This window comes from Ptychodera flava, chromosome 1 (genome assembly GCF_041260155.1).
Source record: "Ptychodera flava strain L36383 chromosome 1, AS_Pfla_20210202, whole genome shotgun sequence".
Lineage (NCBI taxonomy): Eukaryota > Metazoa > Hemichordata > Enteropneusta > Ptychoderidae > Ptychodera > Ptychodera flava.
In genome coordinates this window covers 47,708,243-47,729,466 of record NC_091928.1, presented here as the reverse complement: position 1 = coordinate 47,729,466, position 21,224 = coordinate 47,708,243, and the positions used below count along the sequence as shown (strand labels likewise).

The 21,224-nt window shown below is 36.5% G+C and overlaps 1 protein-coding gene across 4 annotated transcripts in view; it reads right to left on the bottom strand.

Moving 5' to 3' along the window:
- LOC139139666 (protein cycle-like) overlaps nt 1-21,224 on the bottom strand; it is a 50,590-nt gene that overhangs the window by 8,833 nt on the left and 20,533 nt on the right. For all 4 annotated transcript variants that reach the window (XM_070708552.1, XM_070708547.1, XM_070708533.1 and 1 more), the window contains 5 exons: nt 4,732-4,815; nt 4,105-4,262; nt 3,473-3,552; nt 2,272-2,364; nt 1,220-1,337 (listed from right to left, as the gene is read on the bottom strand). In XM_070708552.1, the coding sequence (XP_070564653.1) occupies nt 1,220-1,337; nt 2,272-2,364; nt 3,473-3,552; nt 4,105-4,262; nt 4,732-4,815 (533 nt within the window). The remainder of the gene's footprint in view (nt 1-1,219; nt 1,338-2,271; nt 2,365-3,472; nt 3,553-4,104; nt 4,263-4,731; nt 4,816-21,224) is intronic.

Genomic DNA, 21,224 nt, shown 5'->3' with positions numbered 1-21,224 from the left:
TCTCAGCCATAATAACCAATCAGGTATTGTGAGGATGAAACTTACATGTAATTAGACAAAATTGATCGATCAGAGATGTCTTGTCTAGGTCTCTGTGATTTCAGGACCCTCAAGCAGAAAATTTCATTCAGCTTAACCCTTTCCTTTCAGTTTCACTTGGCACACATATAGATTGAGCTCTATTATTATGTAAAGATTTGAAATAATTGTGCAAAAATTCAAGTCCACCCTTACACATCACAGTAACAAACAGATCAAACTGATCTAGCCGTTGCAGGCTTAACCCTTATCCTGGCCTATCGTTTCCCTTTCTGCAAAGTCGGTAAAAAGTTGCACTGAGCCCAAAGCAAAATGTATTTTACCCGCCCGACTTGACACACTTGCGATATTTTAGCAGGTTAAAATCATGTTTACAGTATCTCTTTTCAGGGGCATTCAAATGTTCAAGTCTTTGTTAAAATGCATTATATTACCATGCCCTGCCTGTCGTATTTTGATTGGTCGAGCTGAACCATGTGACTGACCACAAATACACAGTAATGGTCTGTTTACATGCCCGTGAATATGAATAATAAGATTAACAACTCAAAGTATCGTAACTTTACAGCTCAAACGTAAATCATAATCAATCACAAAATAAAATGGAGCACTTGTGGGCCAAGTTGAGATACTTTTTCTGAAAATATCTCCGGATTTGCCAATATTTTACAGCGCGCGTGACAGTGCGTCGCGTATTGCTCAGTTCTGGGGCCCAGTTGTCGTTCGCTCCGAAAATTTTCGCAAATTTTGACGGTTTTCTCCGGTTCGTTGATAATATAATGGAAATAACAGACTCCGCTCTGACCATTAACGTTTATTTATGGGCGCGGGCTCGAGGAAAGCCAAATTAACGGGCTCTGGTCAGCGCGTCGCCCGTTATTTCTATAATATATAGGACATACTGTGCTTCATGAGTTTTAACCAAGTTGACCTGATGGTGACATACAAACTTGGCAGGATAAGTGTTAAAGTTGTCAGGGATGTAGAAAATTTTCTTCACAGGTTGCAAAAATTAATGTACAGGTGGTTACAAGTGGTATATCTGCACATAAACTTTGTGCAAAAATGTGTCCTGATTTTTTACTACACTAACTTTTCAAAGCTGGCAAATTTTAGCTGACAGCCGGCTGTTTTTGCCAGCTGCCGGCTATTTTCTCCATCCCTGGTTGTAGGTACTTACTTTTTGCATCTATAAGCCTCTCTCTCGGTGCTAAATCTGAAGATGATAGTTGTTCCTTAACTTTTCCGGCATCTTTTGGGTGTAAAAGGTCAAAAAGACTGTGCCCGACAAGTTCCTCCTGTTATAAACAGAACAAGGGACAAGGAAGTGGCATTACTACACACATGCTTCTGTAACCCATGGAGTTTTATCAGACAGTTCGATCAATGTCGGTGTATTGGTCGCCATTTGACCTTTGACCTCACAGTTATATAAAACACCAGGAAAACTTAAAATGACACGATAATTTTTTGTAAATACATCATACAATTATCGAGTCACACAAAACCCTATGACCAGTCCAAAACACTGAATTTTCCTGAAATAATTCTGCTCAACTTAGATATCTTCACAGTGCATATTGAATGTTTGTTCCACGTGCAAAGCTACTGAATCCAATGCATGCCAAGTTCACACGTGATAACAGCATGCAATGTAAATATAGGGTACCTTGAATACACTTCAATTTCAACTTTGCCTGTAAACTTTAACTTTTTAAGACATATAATGACAAGGTTGTCCACAAAATATACAAAATGTTCTGGTACATCATACACTTTGGTACTTTCGGTAGCACCTCAGTCACCTCCGCTGTTTAATATACTTGGCACTGAAACCATATATTATGCAGTGGTTTCTCAAGAATTCTCTCATGAAGGGAATTTCGCTCCCTGCTTGAAAATTTAGGGGGATTGTATCACATCTTTTAAAATGCAGATAGGAAGCTTGTATGACTATACTGTGGCTACGTATAGTGAATTACATCAACTGTATGATGTTACATCATAGACAGTAACCATGAAGTGGAACAGTTCTGTAAATACTTTGTATAAATCATAATCTCAAACCTCATTGTGGAAGGAAGATACGCCATACACCTTGATGGGGCAATTTGATCAGATAGGGAGTATTTGGGCAATTGGAGCAATCTAATGAAAACACTGTATTATGACAAAAAATAACAGTAACTGATATTTGAGTCAAACAAATAATAATGAAGAAGTGACACCTACCCTGCTGAGGTTGAGTATTTTGTGAACAGATTCTGAAACGTACAAAACTTTACCCCGGTCACATGTGACAACAAACAGAAACCCTTCAGCTGCCTGCAAATATAAACAGAATAGAAATTAAGGTAGATCGCAACTCAGGTACATATATTCAGACTCACAAACTTTTCCAATTCTTTTCTGATCTAGTGGTTGTGGGTGTTCATTTTAAAGCTCTTTCACCCCTAGTTCCCTGTATACAGGTCCAACTTTACCATAGAAAACAATGGATTTGGGACAAACCATGGTGGTGAAAGGGCATTTTAAAGCTCTTTGCGTCAGAAAGCTTTTCACAGTCTTAGTTTTTTGAAAATTGCAAATTTTATTTTTCTCGATAGAGTTACATGTAACACAAGGGTGGTGACCATTTTGAATTTCACATATTGGTAAATCTTGGGTAATTTGTTTCTCTAGTACAAAAATTTGCACAGTGACCCCCGATTTTTATTCTTCATTTTGAAAGAGATTGGTTGAAATATTCCTCACGGAAAGTTTGAGCAAAAGTTTAAGTCTTTTACTTTCGAGGTGCACACTATTACGGTACCTTAAAATCAACCCCTCGACTACCATCGCAATACTACACTATCAACCAAACATATTGTGATAATATGCAGGGTCTTGCTGTAATTTCCCCCAACTCAAGGTAATTTATTATGCCAATAGAAATTTCCTGTGTTCAAGGTACTTAAGGAGTTAATCTGGCATTCATGTTATTTCACAAAATTAAAAATGTAAGCAGAAATCATAGATTTAAAACACAGCAAATGCTGTAAACAACCCAAACATTCAATCACATCAGACTAGGAATAAATTATCAGCAAAAAATGAACAACTGCAGCACTGGCTGAATTTTCCAAGTTCATTTGCATATTGTTGATATTGATATATTCATTTGAGAACACTCACATTTTTACCAAAAGACACGCCTACATACCAAGTACTATGGGTTCCATAGACCCATCCACCTACCCACACGTCCACCACTCCATCCATCCATCCATACATACATGGAGATAGGCATCTACCATACAGATACAGACAGATGACAAATCCATGACAAACTGTGTGATGCAGTTATTTCCCACTGCTAAATCATTATATGATACATGTCAGCCAAAACTTAATTGTATCTTAATTGTATCTTAATTGTATTGTATCTGCTTACCTCAAGGATTAATTGCTTCAGCTCATCATCTGATAAAAACGACGGTTTATAGTTAGCTTCTTTGCATGAACTGCTTGACCCTATGCAGAGAAGAAACAGCGATTTTGTTTCAGAGGAAATTCACAATTTCAGCTATTTCTTTGAAAGTAGAGGAAACATAAATTCCAATCTGAATACTATGTAAGACAAGCTTTGACACAGTAAACATTGCTTTGAACCTCTCCGTAGTTTCGGTATGCTGTCCAAAAAGCCTTTGTCAGGCTTTGATTTTCTGTTATATTAAAGGGCATAAAACTGCTCATTGAAGATGAAAAGTCTAGAAGAGTTATGTAACACTTGTTCCTCCATGAATCATGCAGGCAAGCAAAATGTACATATAATAAATGTATTATCAGTATCCAAAAGACAGAGCCACGTGCCATAGGTGGACATAGGAGATAAGAATGAAGTTACTCTCATGGCATTCTTGGCCAATACCTAAACGGACAAATTTAGTGATTGACTGAGAAAATACGCGAGTGACAGATTTTTTCAGAGTCAAATGAGCAATTTTGTTGTTCTAATGAAAAATCAGAGCACAAACCATAGACGTAGGTTGTGGGGGTAGCACACCATGACTACCTGCTGCTTACCTCTGACACTTTTCATGTGCTGTACTGCCATCCGCAGCACTGTCAGTTTGTCAAGTTTCCGCGACATTGCATTACACATGGGCACCATGGCTGACAGCTCTGTGATGTACGAATTCATTTTATCTCGCCGTCGTTTTTCTATTTCACTGTGGTTTTGTCTGTTTGATATGAGTGAAACAAAATATTGATGATTTTCAATTCCCATTAATAAGGTATACCAGTACGAATAGAAATAGACAGTTGCACAACAGCTAAAAGACAACGGATTCCCTATAGTGTCTCCAGGGGGCGCTGTCCTAGGCTTCTTGAACAATAGGGACAATGCTATCCCCCAGTTCAACACAGACGTGTCTTAACTATGACCAATCATGTGACAATCACATGACCTACATTGTACCTTTTGAAGGGACTCAGACGACAAGGCATACTTGCATGTGAATGTGACATGAAGTGGAACACAAGTTTTAAGTGCCAGAGTGTCTTTCAATTTTCTCTCTCATCAATAAAAATAAAATAAAAAAAAGATTTTCAGAGAAATCGTCGGTAGATATAGATTCAATTGGCAGGTAACCACTTCCTAAAAGTGTCAATCCTGACCACTTCCCCTTCATGAAAACACTGCCTCACCTTGAGTACTTCTTGGAGGATGAGCTGTCGTCGTCATAGCTGCCGGCACACCTACTACTGATGCTTCCTTCATCATCGCTGTCGCTATGGGAACAGACGAGAATAGAAAACTCGTTATCTGCTTGTGTTAGGCTCCCTAGCGTGATGTACTCTGTGAGAGTTAGGCTGGTGAAGACAATGTCACGTTTGTTTGGGTTTCCGGGATCACGTTCAACACCAAACATGTGAGTTGAGTTCATGTGCATGAATACATGAGCAATTATGAGCAATTAGGATGTACACACACATGTACCTTTCACAAATGACCTTTCCGTCACAAAGAGCATTATTCCTATTCAATGGCAGTGCAGTGTTTTTGCTTAGGGCAGTAAGCAGGTGAATGCTACCAGGGTTTCCCTTGGTGAATAAGACTGGGGCAACAGCAGAAATGTTACCCAGGTTCACAGATTATTTCCAGGGTAAAGCATGGTTATCAACAATCGAGTTTTGATAAATGAGGTATCTACAGGGACAAGTTTCACTGCAATTATGATATTTTTGTAACATTTTTCAACTGCACATACAAATAGTGTCTTGCATTTCAGATCTTATCCTCTATAAGCTGGCAAGTTCATTTCCTGGTACAGCGATCCACCTTGGCCACACAACAATAAAAATAGCGTCAATGTCACTGTGCTCCCATCCTGGACTATTTAGTGTTTGTTCTCTGGTCAGATATTTGAACATGTGTGAAAGGGATAAAGTGCATGAAGTGAAATACTTAAATGAAATGTACTGGAGACAGTGAAATATGTTTAATATAATTATTCAGAATAAAAATGGAAAAAATACAGAATTAGATATATCGAATACTGTGATACAACCATTAACTCAACAAGTCATTTACAATGACATAGTCCCCACTTGTAATAGGAGTATAAGTCTTGATGGGGTAGGAAAATGTGGTCATTAAGAAGTATCACTGGAGTGTATATGTTGAGATCTATGGGCACATAGGTCTATGTCGTTGTTCCCAATTTGAAACACATGAGGCATGTCTAAGTTATGGTTCTAAATCGGGAAAAAAGATCAGACCTCTAGCAGTATTGGCCAGCCAAGAAATACATATGCGCATTATAAATGAGGTACAAGATGTAACATCTTAAGGTCTAATATCCTATCAAAATTGCAGGGTATAGAACTTGTGGTTACTGAAATATGCATATATATGTATAATCAAGGTCAAAGGTCATCGAGGTCACACGACATTTTGAAAAAAAAAATTATATTGCTAATTAATCCCTATATGCCAAAAAATCAGATCTCTAGCTCTATTCGCTTGCCCAGAATTAGATGTGTACATAATTAATGAGGTAAAGCGGTGTGTTGTCATAAGGTCTCCCATCCTACTAAATACAAAGGACATAGCACTTGTGGTTACTTATTTATTGACATAAACATATATTTTAGGTAAAAGGTCATCGAGATCACATGACATTTGGTCAAAAAATTTCTCTCCTATAGTTATCCCTATATACCAAAAATCAGACATCCAGCTCTATTGGCTCGCTCAGAATGAGATTTGCACATAATTATTGAGGTACAGTATGTGGCGTCATAAGGTGTCCAATCATACCAAACATCAAGGGTGTAGCACTTGTGGTTACCGAGTTATGGAAAAATATGTATATTTGAGGTCAAAGGTCACCGAGGTCACGTGATATTTTGTCAAAAAAATTGTTTTGCTAAGTTATCCCTATATACCAAAAATCAGACCTCTAGCTCTATTGGCTCGCTCAAATTAGATATGTGCATAATTAATGAGGTACAATATGTGGCGTCATAAGCTGTCCCATCATACCATACATGAAGAGAGTAGCACTTGTGGTTACTGAGTTATGGACAAATATGTATATTTGAGGTCAAAGGTCACCGAGGTCACGTGACATTTGTCAAAAAATTGTATTGCTAAGTTATCCCTATATACCAAAAATCAGACCTCTAGCTCTATTGGCTTGCTCAAATTAGATATGTGCATAAGTAATGAGGTACAATATGTGGCATCATAAGGTGTCCCATCATACCATACATGAAGGCTATAGCACTTGTGGTTACTGAGTTATGGACAAATATGTATATTTGAGGTCAAAGGTCACCGAGGTCACATGACATTTTGTCAAAAAAATTGTTTTGCTAAGTTATCCCTATATACCAAAAATCAGACCTCTAGCTCTATTGGCTCGCTCAAAATTAGATATGTGCATAATTAATGAGGTACAATATGTGGCGTCATAAGCTGTCCCATCATACCATATATGAAGGGTGTAGCACTTGTGGTTACTGAGTTATGGACAAATATGTATATTTGAGATCAAAGGTCATCAAGGTCACATGACATTTTGTCAAAATATCCGAGATATCTGCGTGAACGGATGGACTCACGGATGGACGAACAGACGGACATGACCCAATCTATAAGCTCACTGGACTTCATCCGTGGGGACTAAAAATTGTGTCACTGCATCCTTTTTGCAATATGAATACGATGAGAAACTAATTTTTATTTTTTGTGGCCTTATACATGGGAGTCTATGGAGATCTGCCTTATACATGGGAGTCTATGGACGTGTAAACTAAAAATATGCAAATTTCACCACGATTTGCCCAAATTTGGGAAAGGTCACTCCTATGCACTTCCATACCAAGTTTCAAATCAATCGGACTTGTGGTTTCAGAGCAGGAGATTTTTTGACCAAAAATGGGAGAAAATTACAAAAAAATTCATGAAAATAGCAAGTCCAAGATACTGACCCAAGATGCGCACAATCATTTCATGTCAGCCCAAAGTACTTACATGCTAATTTTTCATGTAATCTGCTCAGTGGTTATTGAGTTTTTCAATTTTGACTGTTTTTACATTTTTCACTTAATTTGCATATTTTTGGCAATGACAACTTCATTTGAACAAAATCTCATCTACAGCCCATCATCCATGTACACACCAAATATCAAGATGAAATGTACAGCGGTTTTGGAGTTTTTGATGTTGACGGACAGACATACAGACATACAGACATACAGACATACAGACGTACAGACATACAGACATACATACATACAGACATTTTCCTAGCCTATAAGAATAGCTTCCATTGCCATATATACATATGGCTATGGGAGCTAAAAATAGCGTCAATGTCACTGTGCTCACATTTGGTTAGATGTAGCAGGCCCGAGTGAGTGTACGTACAATATTAAATAGCTTCTATAGGCCTCAGCTTGTAATAATCACAATGTCAAAGTGCATTTGAACAGATTTTGAGGCACCGTCCATCAAATACCAAGGTGATGTATGTAATGGTTGGCAACTGTTGCAACAGAAACACACACATACAACATCATGCAGCCTGGTACATCAAAATATTACAGAGAACGCCACATTAACCCGTCAAGCCATTTAGCAAAATGCCTTGTAAAACAGAGAGTCATTTGGCCAGATAACAAGTAAATTGGCGGTCAACTTCAGTGGTCTGGTACAGCGATTGTAATACAAAAGTCAGCAGGAAGCCCAACTCTGGCCATAAAATTGATACTGATACTACAGGCTGCGTAAACATCGCACAGTGGTACAAACCATTTCTCTCATGGTGTATCTTAGAAAATAAACTGAATCGAATGAAGAATAATTCACAATTGACACCGATTGAGATTACCCGCTGATTTTAGTGTTTGCAATTGCTGTACCCAACCAGTGAAGTTGATCGCCAATTTGTTTGTTATCTGGCCAAATGACACCCTGTCTCACTAGGCATTTTGCTAAATGGCTTGACGGGTTAATGTGGTGTTCTCTGTAAGAGATCAGACTAACAATTTCAGACATTTTTCACCCCAAAAATGGGAAAAAATTACCCCAAAAATAAAAATATCTAAATTTCTCACCATTATTTAAACAGACTCACTTAAGTTTAGCCAAATATGGGAAAAATTGCCACAACAAGCAACCTAGCAACCAATAGAGCTGTAGCTCAGACAGCAGAGTGAAAAATACAAATAAATAAAAATTTCACTACAATTTAAACCCATCTGACTAACATCACCAATCAGATCACGCATACACGTACCAAGTTTTGAAGCAATCTGACAAGCACTTTCAGTCAAGAAGATACTTTGGGCAGAATAACAAAAAGTGTATTTCATTTTTGATGCTGCTGGTATCATATTGAGGACAGCATTTTCCAGTAATTGGAGTTTTTGAAATAACATATCTGCCTTTTTCTCAAGTGCTATATCAGGATTACATATGCCTAGCGTGGTGAGTACTTTTCTTTTCTCCCCTTGTAATTGCACCAAGTGCCGTTCTAATCTAAACTGATCTTTCATTTTGCCATAAATTCTCAGTTTGCTGCTATTTTTCTGGTAACATTAACGAAGAAAGAAACAGTTTAACTACTTTAAGTACCAGAGGATTGTAAGTTACAAGAAAAACCTTGTTGTGACTATCAATTTTTGTATTTTGTCTTTGAAAAAGATTGTTCAAAGTTTCATCGAGACTAGTCTGAGCAAATGTTTCCAAATTCTAATTTTTTGCTACACAATACTGTATATGCTAGTATAGTGGTAACCTTCCAGCTTGTATTTGTGTCAACCACTGGTTGACAGGCCTGAAGGATGACCTAATTTTGCGACATCATGACGGCATCTCTTCCCCTTGCCGAGAAAATCCGTACCGAATTCCATGGCTGTGAAAGTTACACCTCAATTTGAAACACAGGCTACTTATCAATGGTGTTAAGTGCGTAAGAATGCACCAAAAATATCTCAGATTTGCGTAGGCCAGACTAAAAAAGCGCTGTCGGCCATGGCAGTACCTATGTATGTTAATCTCATGAACAAAGACATGAAACCGACACTCATTATAATAATACGCTAATAGGTTTATATTCCAGTCCTGCGTAAGAGAACACTGCGTAGTACGCACGATGGATCCTGCGTCAGACAAGATATATCTGGCATTATCTGGGTGCCTCGAAAGAGGATCTCAGTTGATGTTTGTTACCCACAGGAGATATACATGCACTCCAATGTGCGAAACACATCCATTTTTGGAGACTGGGAAATTTCCATCTGAAAAGCTACACTCCAGGGAAAACTTCTTTTCCTATTAAGTCTGGTGTTTCCTTTCCAGAAGCAAGGCAAATCAAACCTGTGGCTACCTATAAACATCAGATCTATTTTGCCCTACAAGTCACTTCAGTGTAAAGCCATCTCTTGTGTAGGTGACTATGGAGAGGACATGTAGTAAGCCAGTAAACGTTACTAAAAGTTCCAAAATTACTTTTTCAAGGCTCCAATTGACTGTTATTAACCTTTTCCTGCCAGACAGTATCATTTCCCCATCAGCCAAGTCAGGAAAAAGTGGTATTGAGCCAAACATGATGTATTTTCACCACTTGGCTTGGCCTGTTATAGCATCTTCAGTCCCAAAAAATCAAGTTTACAGTATTTGTGTTTTCAACAGCTTTCAAATGTACAGTATTATGTTAAAATACACCATATGGAATATGTTGTATTTCATTAATTTTAACCATCTTGACCTGGTGGTGAAATATGGGACTTGGCAGGAAAAGGGCTATTGGGGCGGCAGCAATACCACATGTATCAAACTGGTAGTTTCTGATTACCAATTCATATTCATCTATTTATTTTTTATATTGATTAAATTTTATATTTATTTATATCACCAATTATCATACTTTGGCAAAAAATGTTACGAAAAAGCAAGAGAAATCACCGCCTTAAAACTCAAAAAATACCGCAATTATACGGTGTCGCTCACATTTGATCAAAATTGGTATATACCAGTATGGGTACCAAAGATCAACAATAAATGTTGTTTCTATCTGTTCAGTGCAGGAAAATTCTACGTCGATGTTATGACAATGATTTCTGCACAGTACAACCAGAAAAAAAATACCGCAATTATACGGTGTCGCTCAAATTTGATCAGAATTGGTACATACCAGTGTGGGTTAACAAAGATCAACAATAAATGTTGTTTCTATCTGTTCAGTGCAGGAAAATTCTACGTTGATGTTATGACAATGATTTCTGCACAGTACAACCAGAAAAACAACAAGAAATATTTAAACCAGAAAACAAGAATGACAAAAGTAATTAAGGTCCAAAATTTTAGGTACTGGAGGTCAACTTTAGCAACATGCATAGCTGAAAGGCAGCTAGCCCCTCTTAGTTTGACCATAGACGCTCTTCCTCCCCTCTACTGACGGTCTTCCTCCCCTCTACTGTCTATGGTTTGGAGAGTTCTGTTAATATGTAACAGTTCATAAACAACTCCCCTCTACTGACGGTCTTCCTCCCCTCTACTGTCTATGGTTTGGGCAGTTCTGTTAATATGTAACAATTCATAAACAACTCCCCTCTACTGAAGGTCTTCCTCCCCTCTACTGTCTATGGTTTGGGCAGTTCTGTTAATATGTAACAGTTCATAAACAAGGACAGGAAATGACTCAAGATAAGTGGAGTTTGCCTGTCACTCCTGCACACATGCAGAAATTCCCTTTTTCTTACCTCATTTGCACATTTTTGACACTGTGTTCATTTGAACAAATTCACATCTCAACCCCTACATCTACCTGTACACCAAATACTGAGATGGTAGCTTTGGCAGTATTGGAGCCTTTGTGTGTGACGGACATACATCCGCACATACCCACAAATATACAGACATGCAAATCAATTCAGCTTATACGATAACCTCACATTGGTACTATACCAAATGTGAGTAAAAAGAAAACATTAGACATTACACAAATTGCTGTGATCACAAATTATAAAACTAACATGGTACATGTATTCTCTTTTTAACAAATATAATTACAGTGTTTTCTCCACATTTCTCTCAAAGAAATGTCTCCTTCAGTAAATTCAGTTTTTTAATAAGATATTAGCAAATTAAGGGTTAAAGTGTGGATCAAATATTGAATTAACTCTTTGAGCGTTGTAATTTTTCCAACCAAAATTTTAGTTCAACAGTTTACCGATTTTTATGAATTTTAATGTAAATTTTTTGATAATTTTGAACAAAATGGACATCACATTTCATTGGTTACAGCCTTATATCAAAAGTTTAGAAAAAATCTGAAAAAAATTGACGGGGAATATTTTTAAAAGGTGAAAAAAATTGACTTTGGCACTCAAAGGGTTAAGGAAGTGTTGCACTTGACAACCCCTTTTTTCAAAGCAATATTTCTTATCAAAGACGAAATGAAAACCCCCTTATATTTAAATCATGGGTTAACAAATTAATGAAAATTGAATGAATCTTTGTAAAAAGTGATTTGAGCAAAATATGAGGTGTTAAAATGATAAGAAAGCATATTTTTCTTGGGTCTGTGATTAAAGATAATCTCCTGTTTTTGCTCATAACATATTCTACACAAATCATTCATGGTTCAAGAATATCAGTTGAAACGCTGTTTTGTAATCTGGAGGCATACTCTAGTAGACAGTCTCTTTAGCTTCAGCACATCTTTCTGTAGATACATGAAGGAAGCCAGTTTTATCATTTTACTGTGGTTTGGCAGATACTTGGTTTTCAACACTGTGATATTACATCATGGGTAAAAATCATGGCACAGAATCCCACTATATGCATTACTCCATGCACATAAATATCTTGAGATTTCATTATGGGGTGGGATAGGGGGACCTGGCCTGCACTCTTGTTTTAAGCAAGGGGGGCGGGGGCGGGAGGTGGGGGGGGGGAGACCTCCCATGCATTCATATTTTAATTTTTGTTTCAATAGGGGGATTCAAGCAATTGTACATTCTGGAGATAACACTGCAATTAAATCCAAACATGAGTCAAGAAAAAAAGAAGCTACCTTACCAGTAATATAATTCACGAACAAGTGGTTACGTATCTACAAAATTGAATAACACTGTCATGCTACACAGTTGGTCTACTCCTAACAACACAGTTAAATACCTGGTATTCTGCTTGTGAGAAAAATTTTATACAGTTATCCATCGAGTTCACTGGGACTATGAGTGAAAATGTAGATGATGAGAACTAAATACAAGCAAGCTTTATAGAGCAATATACATGACAGCCTTAGTATGTGTAACATGTATTTCATTTGACCTAGATATTTGATGTAGGTCATTAGAGGTCGTTGGAGGGACACTACATTAGTTTTCAATTCAGAGTCACCCCAATTCCAGTAGTTTAGTCGATTGGTTTGAAAAACAGCAAGAAATGTAGATTACACGGCATAATCGCTTTATCATGGAAATCTATTCATTAGTATAGTAATTGAAATATGAACAGATCACTAAAAACTAGTACATTCTACAGTTAGCTTGTAATTGTTTGAACATACAAATATCACCTATTAAATAATATAATTATGCTTTTATTAGATATGATATTGAGAGAAACAAAATAAGTGGTGATCAAAGCTGTATCTGCTGACAATAGATGTAAAACACACAATTTCTTTTGAAGCAAACAACATCTACAGGTTATATAATTTTTGTTTGGAAAAGTTATTGTTCTTTCAAAAGGTAGTGTTGATGAAAATTAGTACACAAACGGATAAATGTAAATTGGCAAGATTTGTTTCAGAGAATTCATATCACGTTAAAATTAACTTACATTCATTTCACACCTAATCAGTCAACCAAAGATCATTATTTTGGTAATTGTCACTTCTATTAGCTTTTTAATTTTATTAGTTTTTCTCTTTTCAAAGTAATTGAACGTGGTGGCTTTTGTGCCTTTCCTCGCAAATTTGTTCAAAATCTCAACTGGGTATCGTTCCACACCATGTGGAAAAAGTTTGAATGTTAAAAATCGTACCTAAAGCTCCTACGGGTTGTGTGAAAATCAAGTGGGAAGACAGCTATTTGCAGACTAAATAACTTGTAATCGGAGCGTATGCGCATACATGATACTCTCAGCATAGCGCATCTCATACCAAATGCACACCATATCGGTGTTAATTTACAATTACATAAAGAATATTGATGACTATTGTCGGAGTAATCAGACTTCACCACTGGTGGATTTTGAGGGCTGGACCATTATACATACCTCTGTTTTTCAAGCAATCTGAGATGTCTATATGAATTTTCACGAGAAAATCACATGCAAATTACGCATTCTTATGTGATTTGACACCCCAACCTCCACCCCACCCCCCATTTTTTCCCACCTGTTGAGAGAACTGTGAACAAAGGGCAATGGCAGACCACTGTCAACAACATTTTCATAATGTGCACTATAATGTAAAGAGGAGAGCTAACTCTCTCAGATAAAAGATACCTCCATGTACTAGTGCAACCATGTTCAGCACAATCTACACATATCTATTAACTCTTTCATCCCTATTTCTCCATATATGAGTCGATCTATCCTATTAAAAACAATCGGTATATACCATTGTCTGGGGGCAAAAGGGTTCAAAACCCTCTGTACAGTCTATATTTTGAATGTAAATTCACCTGATGTGTTATCAAGGCAAATAATACGCTCCTGCTAAACCATGCAATTAAACATTCACAAACAAACTCATTACTATCAGGTTGACATACTGCGCACAGCCATTTTCACCATCATCACGAAAAATTTTGACAATAATTATGAAATACATAATTGAACCATTTTTTGCTAAATTTTACCAGAGCCGCGAGACAAGTCTCAAGCCATTTCTGTAGATAATGATCAAAATACTCCAGGTATTGAGGCATACGCTGGCTACTGTGGAATACTTTATTTTCACTTGGAATTTTATTTTCGCTGGACTTTTTTTTCCACTAAAATAAAATCCAAATTTTGATTTTCTATACTTTGCATGTCGTCAGACTAGATGAAGTGAAAATACACGTACGATCACAGTGAAACATTGAAAATCTGTTTTCAGCTAAAATAAATTCCAATGATAACAAAATACTCAACAGTACATTTGGTTTGACATTTTCAGTTTTTTGAGCTCATTTCAACACTTTTCCTGCCAGACAGTAATAACTGTATCACTTCCCCATCAGACAAGTCAGTAAAAAGCAGTATTGAGCCATAACATGACGTATTTTCACCCACTTGGCTTGGTCTGTTATAGCATCTTTTGTCCAACAAAAATCAACTTTACAGTATTATGTTTTCAACAGCCTTCAAATGTACAGTATTATGTTAAAATACATCATATGGAATACGTTGTGTTTCATTAATTTTAAGCATCTTGACCTGGTGGTGAAATATGGACTTGGCAGGAAAAGGGTTAAAGACAGACAGACTGACAGACACACTCATTAAACAGAGGCATTGCGTTAACCCCTGGTGTACATTTAGCAAATGACAGCCTAGAAGTGAACGCTATTAATGAGACAATGTGAAATTTGAAGGCACACAGAGTTTATTGCTAATGAAAGATTTCTACAACTCAAAAGCAAGAAAGGGTTTTACACTGATATGCAGATAAGAATGGACAGTGAAATTGATCTAAATGTTGTCACACTTCTGTAATTGATTTGTAAAGTTGTTCCAAAACTTGCCTCAAAAGTTGCACTGACTTGTTATAACTGCGGTGAAAATCACAGAGCTTTTATGGACCCATAATAAATATACACCAGGGAGTACACTTTGCAGTGCACTTCACATACACAGACTCATATTACATTCCTTACTGCCGCACTGAGTTACATCGTATCACAGCCAAGTCAGAGTCTAGTTGTCATTAGACTCTTGTTGCCTTTGCAGTGAATGAAGTTCTTTGTCAAAAAATCATGATCGCAGGGAAAAAAGGTGTACATACGCTAAAGCTGTGCATGAGAAAGTTGTTGCAATGTACGGGGATGGAAGGTCAGGAAATCTTAACCCTAGAGACACAGACACTATTCAGTTCCTACCGGCTAACAGGCTTGATTGCTTTATCTCAACAATTACAGTGGAAGCCTACTGTGAAACAACACTATCATCTATCTGTTTTTTTTGCCGCAACTCAACGATCCTGTAATAAATTTTGATACAACTTGACAAACCAATTACGGGAGTGTGATAATATTTAGATCAAATTTACTGTCCATTCTTATCTGTATTCACATTGTTCCATTATTAAATCTTACAGTATCCACTGCAATATTGGCATATTCTACTTCAAAACTACTCCTGTTGTGAGAAAACTTTGATTTACATTTCCAACTTTCATTTTCAAGAAAAGATATTCTGTGATATAAATAAATTGCGCACTGATGCAACATGTGACATAACATACAGTACCCCTTTCATTTGATTTCAGTGACAGATGCTGGTTTTACTGTCAACATATACGACTTGTTTTTATCACTTTTTGTTAGACACTGTGAAAAGCTGACGCATACGCATGGGACAACACTGTCAAGAGGTCAGTCATTCTTACGGTTGACTCTTGACCAGACTGCCATTCTGTGTGACCTACTGACCAGCTGGTCAGTAGGTCATCTGGAAGGTCACTAGAGTCAGCTACTAAGGTCTACTAAGATAGGGGGCTTTCAATATCAGGCCACAAAACAAACAAAACACCTATTCTTGCCGAACTGCATGTCTCACATCAGTCTCACAACCCACACCATATGCGCTTTACCAGAATATGAAACTTCCCTAAAATATTATATAAAACTTTTTCATTCTCCCATATATCAAATATTCATATACATGTATTTGTATAAGACATGTATTTATTTATTTTTCTACATGACATTTATTTTTGGTTAGTGTCTTTTTTGCATACCACTATCATACCCTTATGAGACCTTTATTGTTTGATCCCATATGGGATGAGATTTCAATAATGGATTACGTTACCTGTTCTATCACTACATTGTACGGTACGTATATACCTTTCCTTTGAAGCAATCTAAAAATGAATCATGAAATATATTATTTGCAGAACAGCCACAAAATCGACTGAGTCAACGATACTTGCATTGCTATTTCAATAATGTGGTTTCTTGGTAACTTTTCCAAGTATACCGTATGACGCATACTACAGGTGTTGAGATTCGCATCTGATTTCAACTGTCTTTACTAGCCTCATACATGTATCTTCAGTCTTACGTTAGTCACGCATAATATGCATAACGAGTGTGTACACTGAGTGTCCAATACATTATGACATAACGGCTGCAGGAGAGAGTGTCTGCTAGTCTTTGTTACGTCCTAATACTAACTGTCTATTTACCATGTCTTTGACTTGTTCTCTAGGTCAAAGGTCATGAGCTGACTTCAGTAGGACTTTTTTTAGGATTGGATGTATTAATTAACAACCAATGTAAACAATATTTTGCATTTTGCAGATGTATCTTTTTCCTAAATGTATTGAAGCTAGTTCAAGTATAGCCTTGTATTAACTAGTAGTGGATTCTATTTGGCAAGTCGGACATAAACGTACGGGTGTTTAATTAATAAACAGACGTGTAAATGAGCACTAGGCAAAGCAAACATGACTGATGTAACTGACAACACAAGCTCAAAATATTTTGCAGAGGTCAGTGAACTCAATCTAGGGGGAGGTGCCATGGGCAAGAGCTGTGTACTGCACAGAAATGGAGATAATCCTTGATTCATTATGATCAGTATGCTTTGCGATTCTGCAGTGAAGTCTAGCATGTCTCCAATGTGTAGATAAATTTATGGACCGTTTTTTGTAAATTCTGAAGACATCTACTTTGAAGCACAACATTCTTCTCATTTCCCATTTTCATGTGTAAATGATCTGGCAAAATGATTTTTGATTGAGAGAGCAGATAACATGTATATGCCACTTTCCATGGATTCCTTCCTCATCCAGGCAGAATTGCATACTGGATAGTCCGGAAACCACTGAGTTGCATCTGTTTTATTGCGGAAAAAAAGGATATTGACTTTTTTCCCAACCAAAATGATATAGACATATTTCTCATACATTTCTGTAAAAGAAATTGAAAATAACCTTTATTCAACTGTGGGTAACATACTGTACTGTGTACACGCAGGGCCCATACACTCAAAGTCACTAACACGATTGAACTAATTTGGGATAATTGGATGGTGTTGATTTAATCTGCAAATGTAATCTAATCTGCTTTTCTTTTTAAGAGTGTAAAGTAAAAGAATAGACGGTTCAACCAGTCTCCAATCTTCAAAGAATCTTTATTTACCTTTATTTTTTAAGTTATATACTTTTTTATGAGTAATTTGTAATATTGCAACATTCAGCTATAGAGCACCCGACACTTTTGAGAAATCAAAAGATATGAAGATCCAATTTTCCCAATTCGTTCCAATCGTGTTCACTTAAAATTCCAAGACTTTCACTGACTTTTTCAGCAATTCCTAAGGACTTTGAGGTCAAAATATCATTTTCCAGATATAATTTTTACGATATATCATTTTTCTGTATCATTTTACATATCATTCTTATGATAACACGAATGACACCAGATTATCACCGGATTAAATTTGACAAAGTCAACAACGAACGCGCCAGCAAGGTTGTCTTGTCATTTTGAAAACTGTGGGTATTCTCTATTTTCCAGGACTTTTCCGGACTCAATTCACTTTTCCAAGACTTTCCAGGAGGCTCTAAGATTCCAACACTTTCAAGGAGCAGAAGGACCCTGTACACGGGACTATCAAACTACGTTTGGGGGGGGGACAAGCAAATATACCTGAGAAGCAGTCCTTACAGTTACACAACAAAGACCAAATGCATTTGATAGATACTACAATGTAAGAGTGTAATTTCACAGGGAGAACGGAAATAATTTTTGGAACTGTCAGTAAAATACACCTATTTATGAAAGATTTGGGGAAATGAATACAAACCTATGAACAAAAATTCTAATATTTTGTTTAAAAACACTAACTCACATCATTACCAACATCCCGGCACTGTCATTTTTGTTGTTTTGTGATTTGTTTGTTTGTTACACAAAGCAAGATAATTAAACCGTAAATATGCAAAAATAAAAAACAATTGCACTTCGTCGCTTTATTTCGAAAGATTGATTTATATGTTCTATCTAAATGAATAATGTGCAATCTATAAGTATCGGAAATTCATCATCAATGATTACTATCATTCAATGTGCATACTTACATGTAAGGTAGCACATACATTGAAACCGAAAGAATTACTTTTTGGCTAAAACTCTCTAAAGGAAACCTTAAAACCATTATTTTTTTGCAATCAAGAACAATACCGTCAAGGACAGACTGTGCTCACATTCAGTTTGAATTGGTCCATTCAAGAAATATTGACAACATCACTGTTCGCTCCCATATAGTTATCAAAACAAGTCAACAATTGTATGAAACATGGACATACATATACAGACAGACTGACATACACAGACTGGCACAGAGTGATGACATTGACCCCAAGTGTGCCTTGGCCCATGGAGAGTGATAATATAGTTAAGTATAGGCCTGTACAGGCACTGAGAGTCAATATGTTACAGCAATTTGATTAGTTTCTTTTCCTTTTCTACTTCTGTGATAATATTTAAGACAATCAATCTGCGAGGCAGTTTATGTATTGACAAATATGTTATCTTTTACAAGCACACAGTAAACTGTTCTTGATTTTTCATTTACAATATTTGACATAGACTGAAATACATAACATGCAACCAATGTTTACACTTTGCCCATACACCAGATACATGGAGAAATTTCAACATACAATCATCAACTCAGAAACCCTACAGGGAAAAGTAAACATTGTTTTCTTCCAGAACAGCTGGTTCATCCACATCTGGAACAACCTGCAAACTTAACCAATTACACAAGGATAGTGACACAAGAGATAGAGTTAAACTGTGGTGAACTTGACTATTCCTTTCAAATCCTTACCTAACTTGACATCTTTAACTAAAATACACTGTGCACAAAAATACATCGGGGTGGACCATTTGATAAGGGATGGTGTCTGGAAGATCGATGAGGTACATTATCTTTTTTATCCGATCCATTGTACATTCTTTTTTCCCCACTCTCCCACCTTTTCTTTTTGTCAAACCTTCTCTGGCTGAATTTTTTATTGGCATTTGTTTGGAATTTTTTCAAAATCTGCTAGGATTTTTTTACCACATTTCAACACCAAATACAGTTTACCATATCAAATGCTTACTAAATCACCACATTATATACTCTTAGTTCCAGTAGGTATGAAATTACCGAAAAAAATCTTTAAAATACAAAATGAAAGATATCCCAGTAAAACTGAAAGTTTCGCAAAGTTGCCCCAAAAATTCAAAATTCCGGATTTCAACTTAATTTCAATATATCTTATTAACAAAAACCCTAAGAACCGGTTTACTAAATATCAAAGCAATCACACTGGTAAATTTTGAGAAACAATTTTTTTTACCAAAATGAAAAAAATTGCCCCCCAAAATACAAAATTGCAGATTTCATCCTAATTTTAAATATATCTAATTAACATAAACCCTAGGAACCTGTACACTAGATATCAAAGCTACCAGATCAGAAGTTTTAGGAGAAAAAGTTTTTGACCAAAAAGGCAAAAATTGCTCCAAAAATAAAAATAAATTGTCAGTTTCAACATACCTCCAATACATTATATTGAGATTAATCTTAGATACCTGTATACCAAATATCAAAACTATCAAATCAGTAGTTTTCGGATTAAAAAATTTTTTTCAAAATTTGGGAAAATTGCCCCACAATTACAAATATGACAATATCAATACAATTTGTACAAGCATGACTGAGGTCATTCTGAGGAACATGAATATTAAGTTTCATAGCAATCAGACGAGCGATTTCAGAGAACAAGATTTTTTGACTAAAAACGGAAAAAATACCCTAAAAATACAAACATGCAAATTTCATCCCAATTTTTGCACACATAATTTAGAATACCTAAAGAAATCTGCATACCAAGTTTCAACCAAATCTGACCAATGCTTACTGAGTTTTAGCCATTTGCAGGATTTTTCCTTTTTTCCCCCTCATTTGCATATTTTTGGCACTGACATGTTCATTTGAACAAATTCACATCTCCACCCCTAGGTGCACCTGTACACCAAATACTAAGACAGTAGGTGCTACGGTTTAGGAGTTTTTGATGTGGACGGACTAACAGACATACATACATACACACAGACGCCATTTTGCCACCTTATACGAATACCTCCCATTTGCATATATACATATGCATATATGGGAGCGTAAAAATATTTAAACCAGAAAAACAAGAATGACAACTGCAAATAAGGTCTGCAACTTAGGTACTGGAGGTCATCTTTAGGAACATGCATATCAACTTCTATAGCAATGGGACAAGCAGATCCTACATACATAAGCAAATGTCAACAAAAAAATTAGCCAGAGAAGGCTTGACAAAAGAAAAGGTTGGAAGAGTGGGGAAAAAATAAAGAGTGTACAAGGGATCTGGTAAAAAGTAATGCTACCTCATCAATCTTCTAGACCCTACCCCCTCCTGAATATCAAA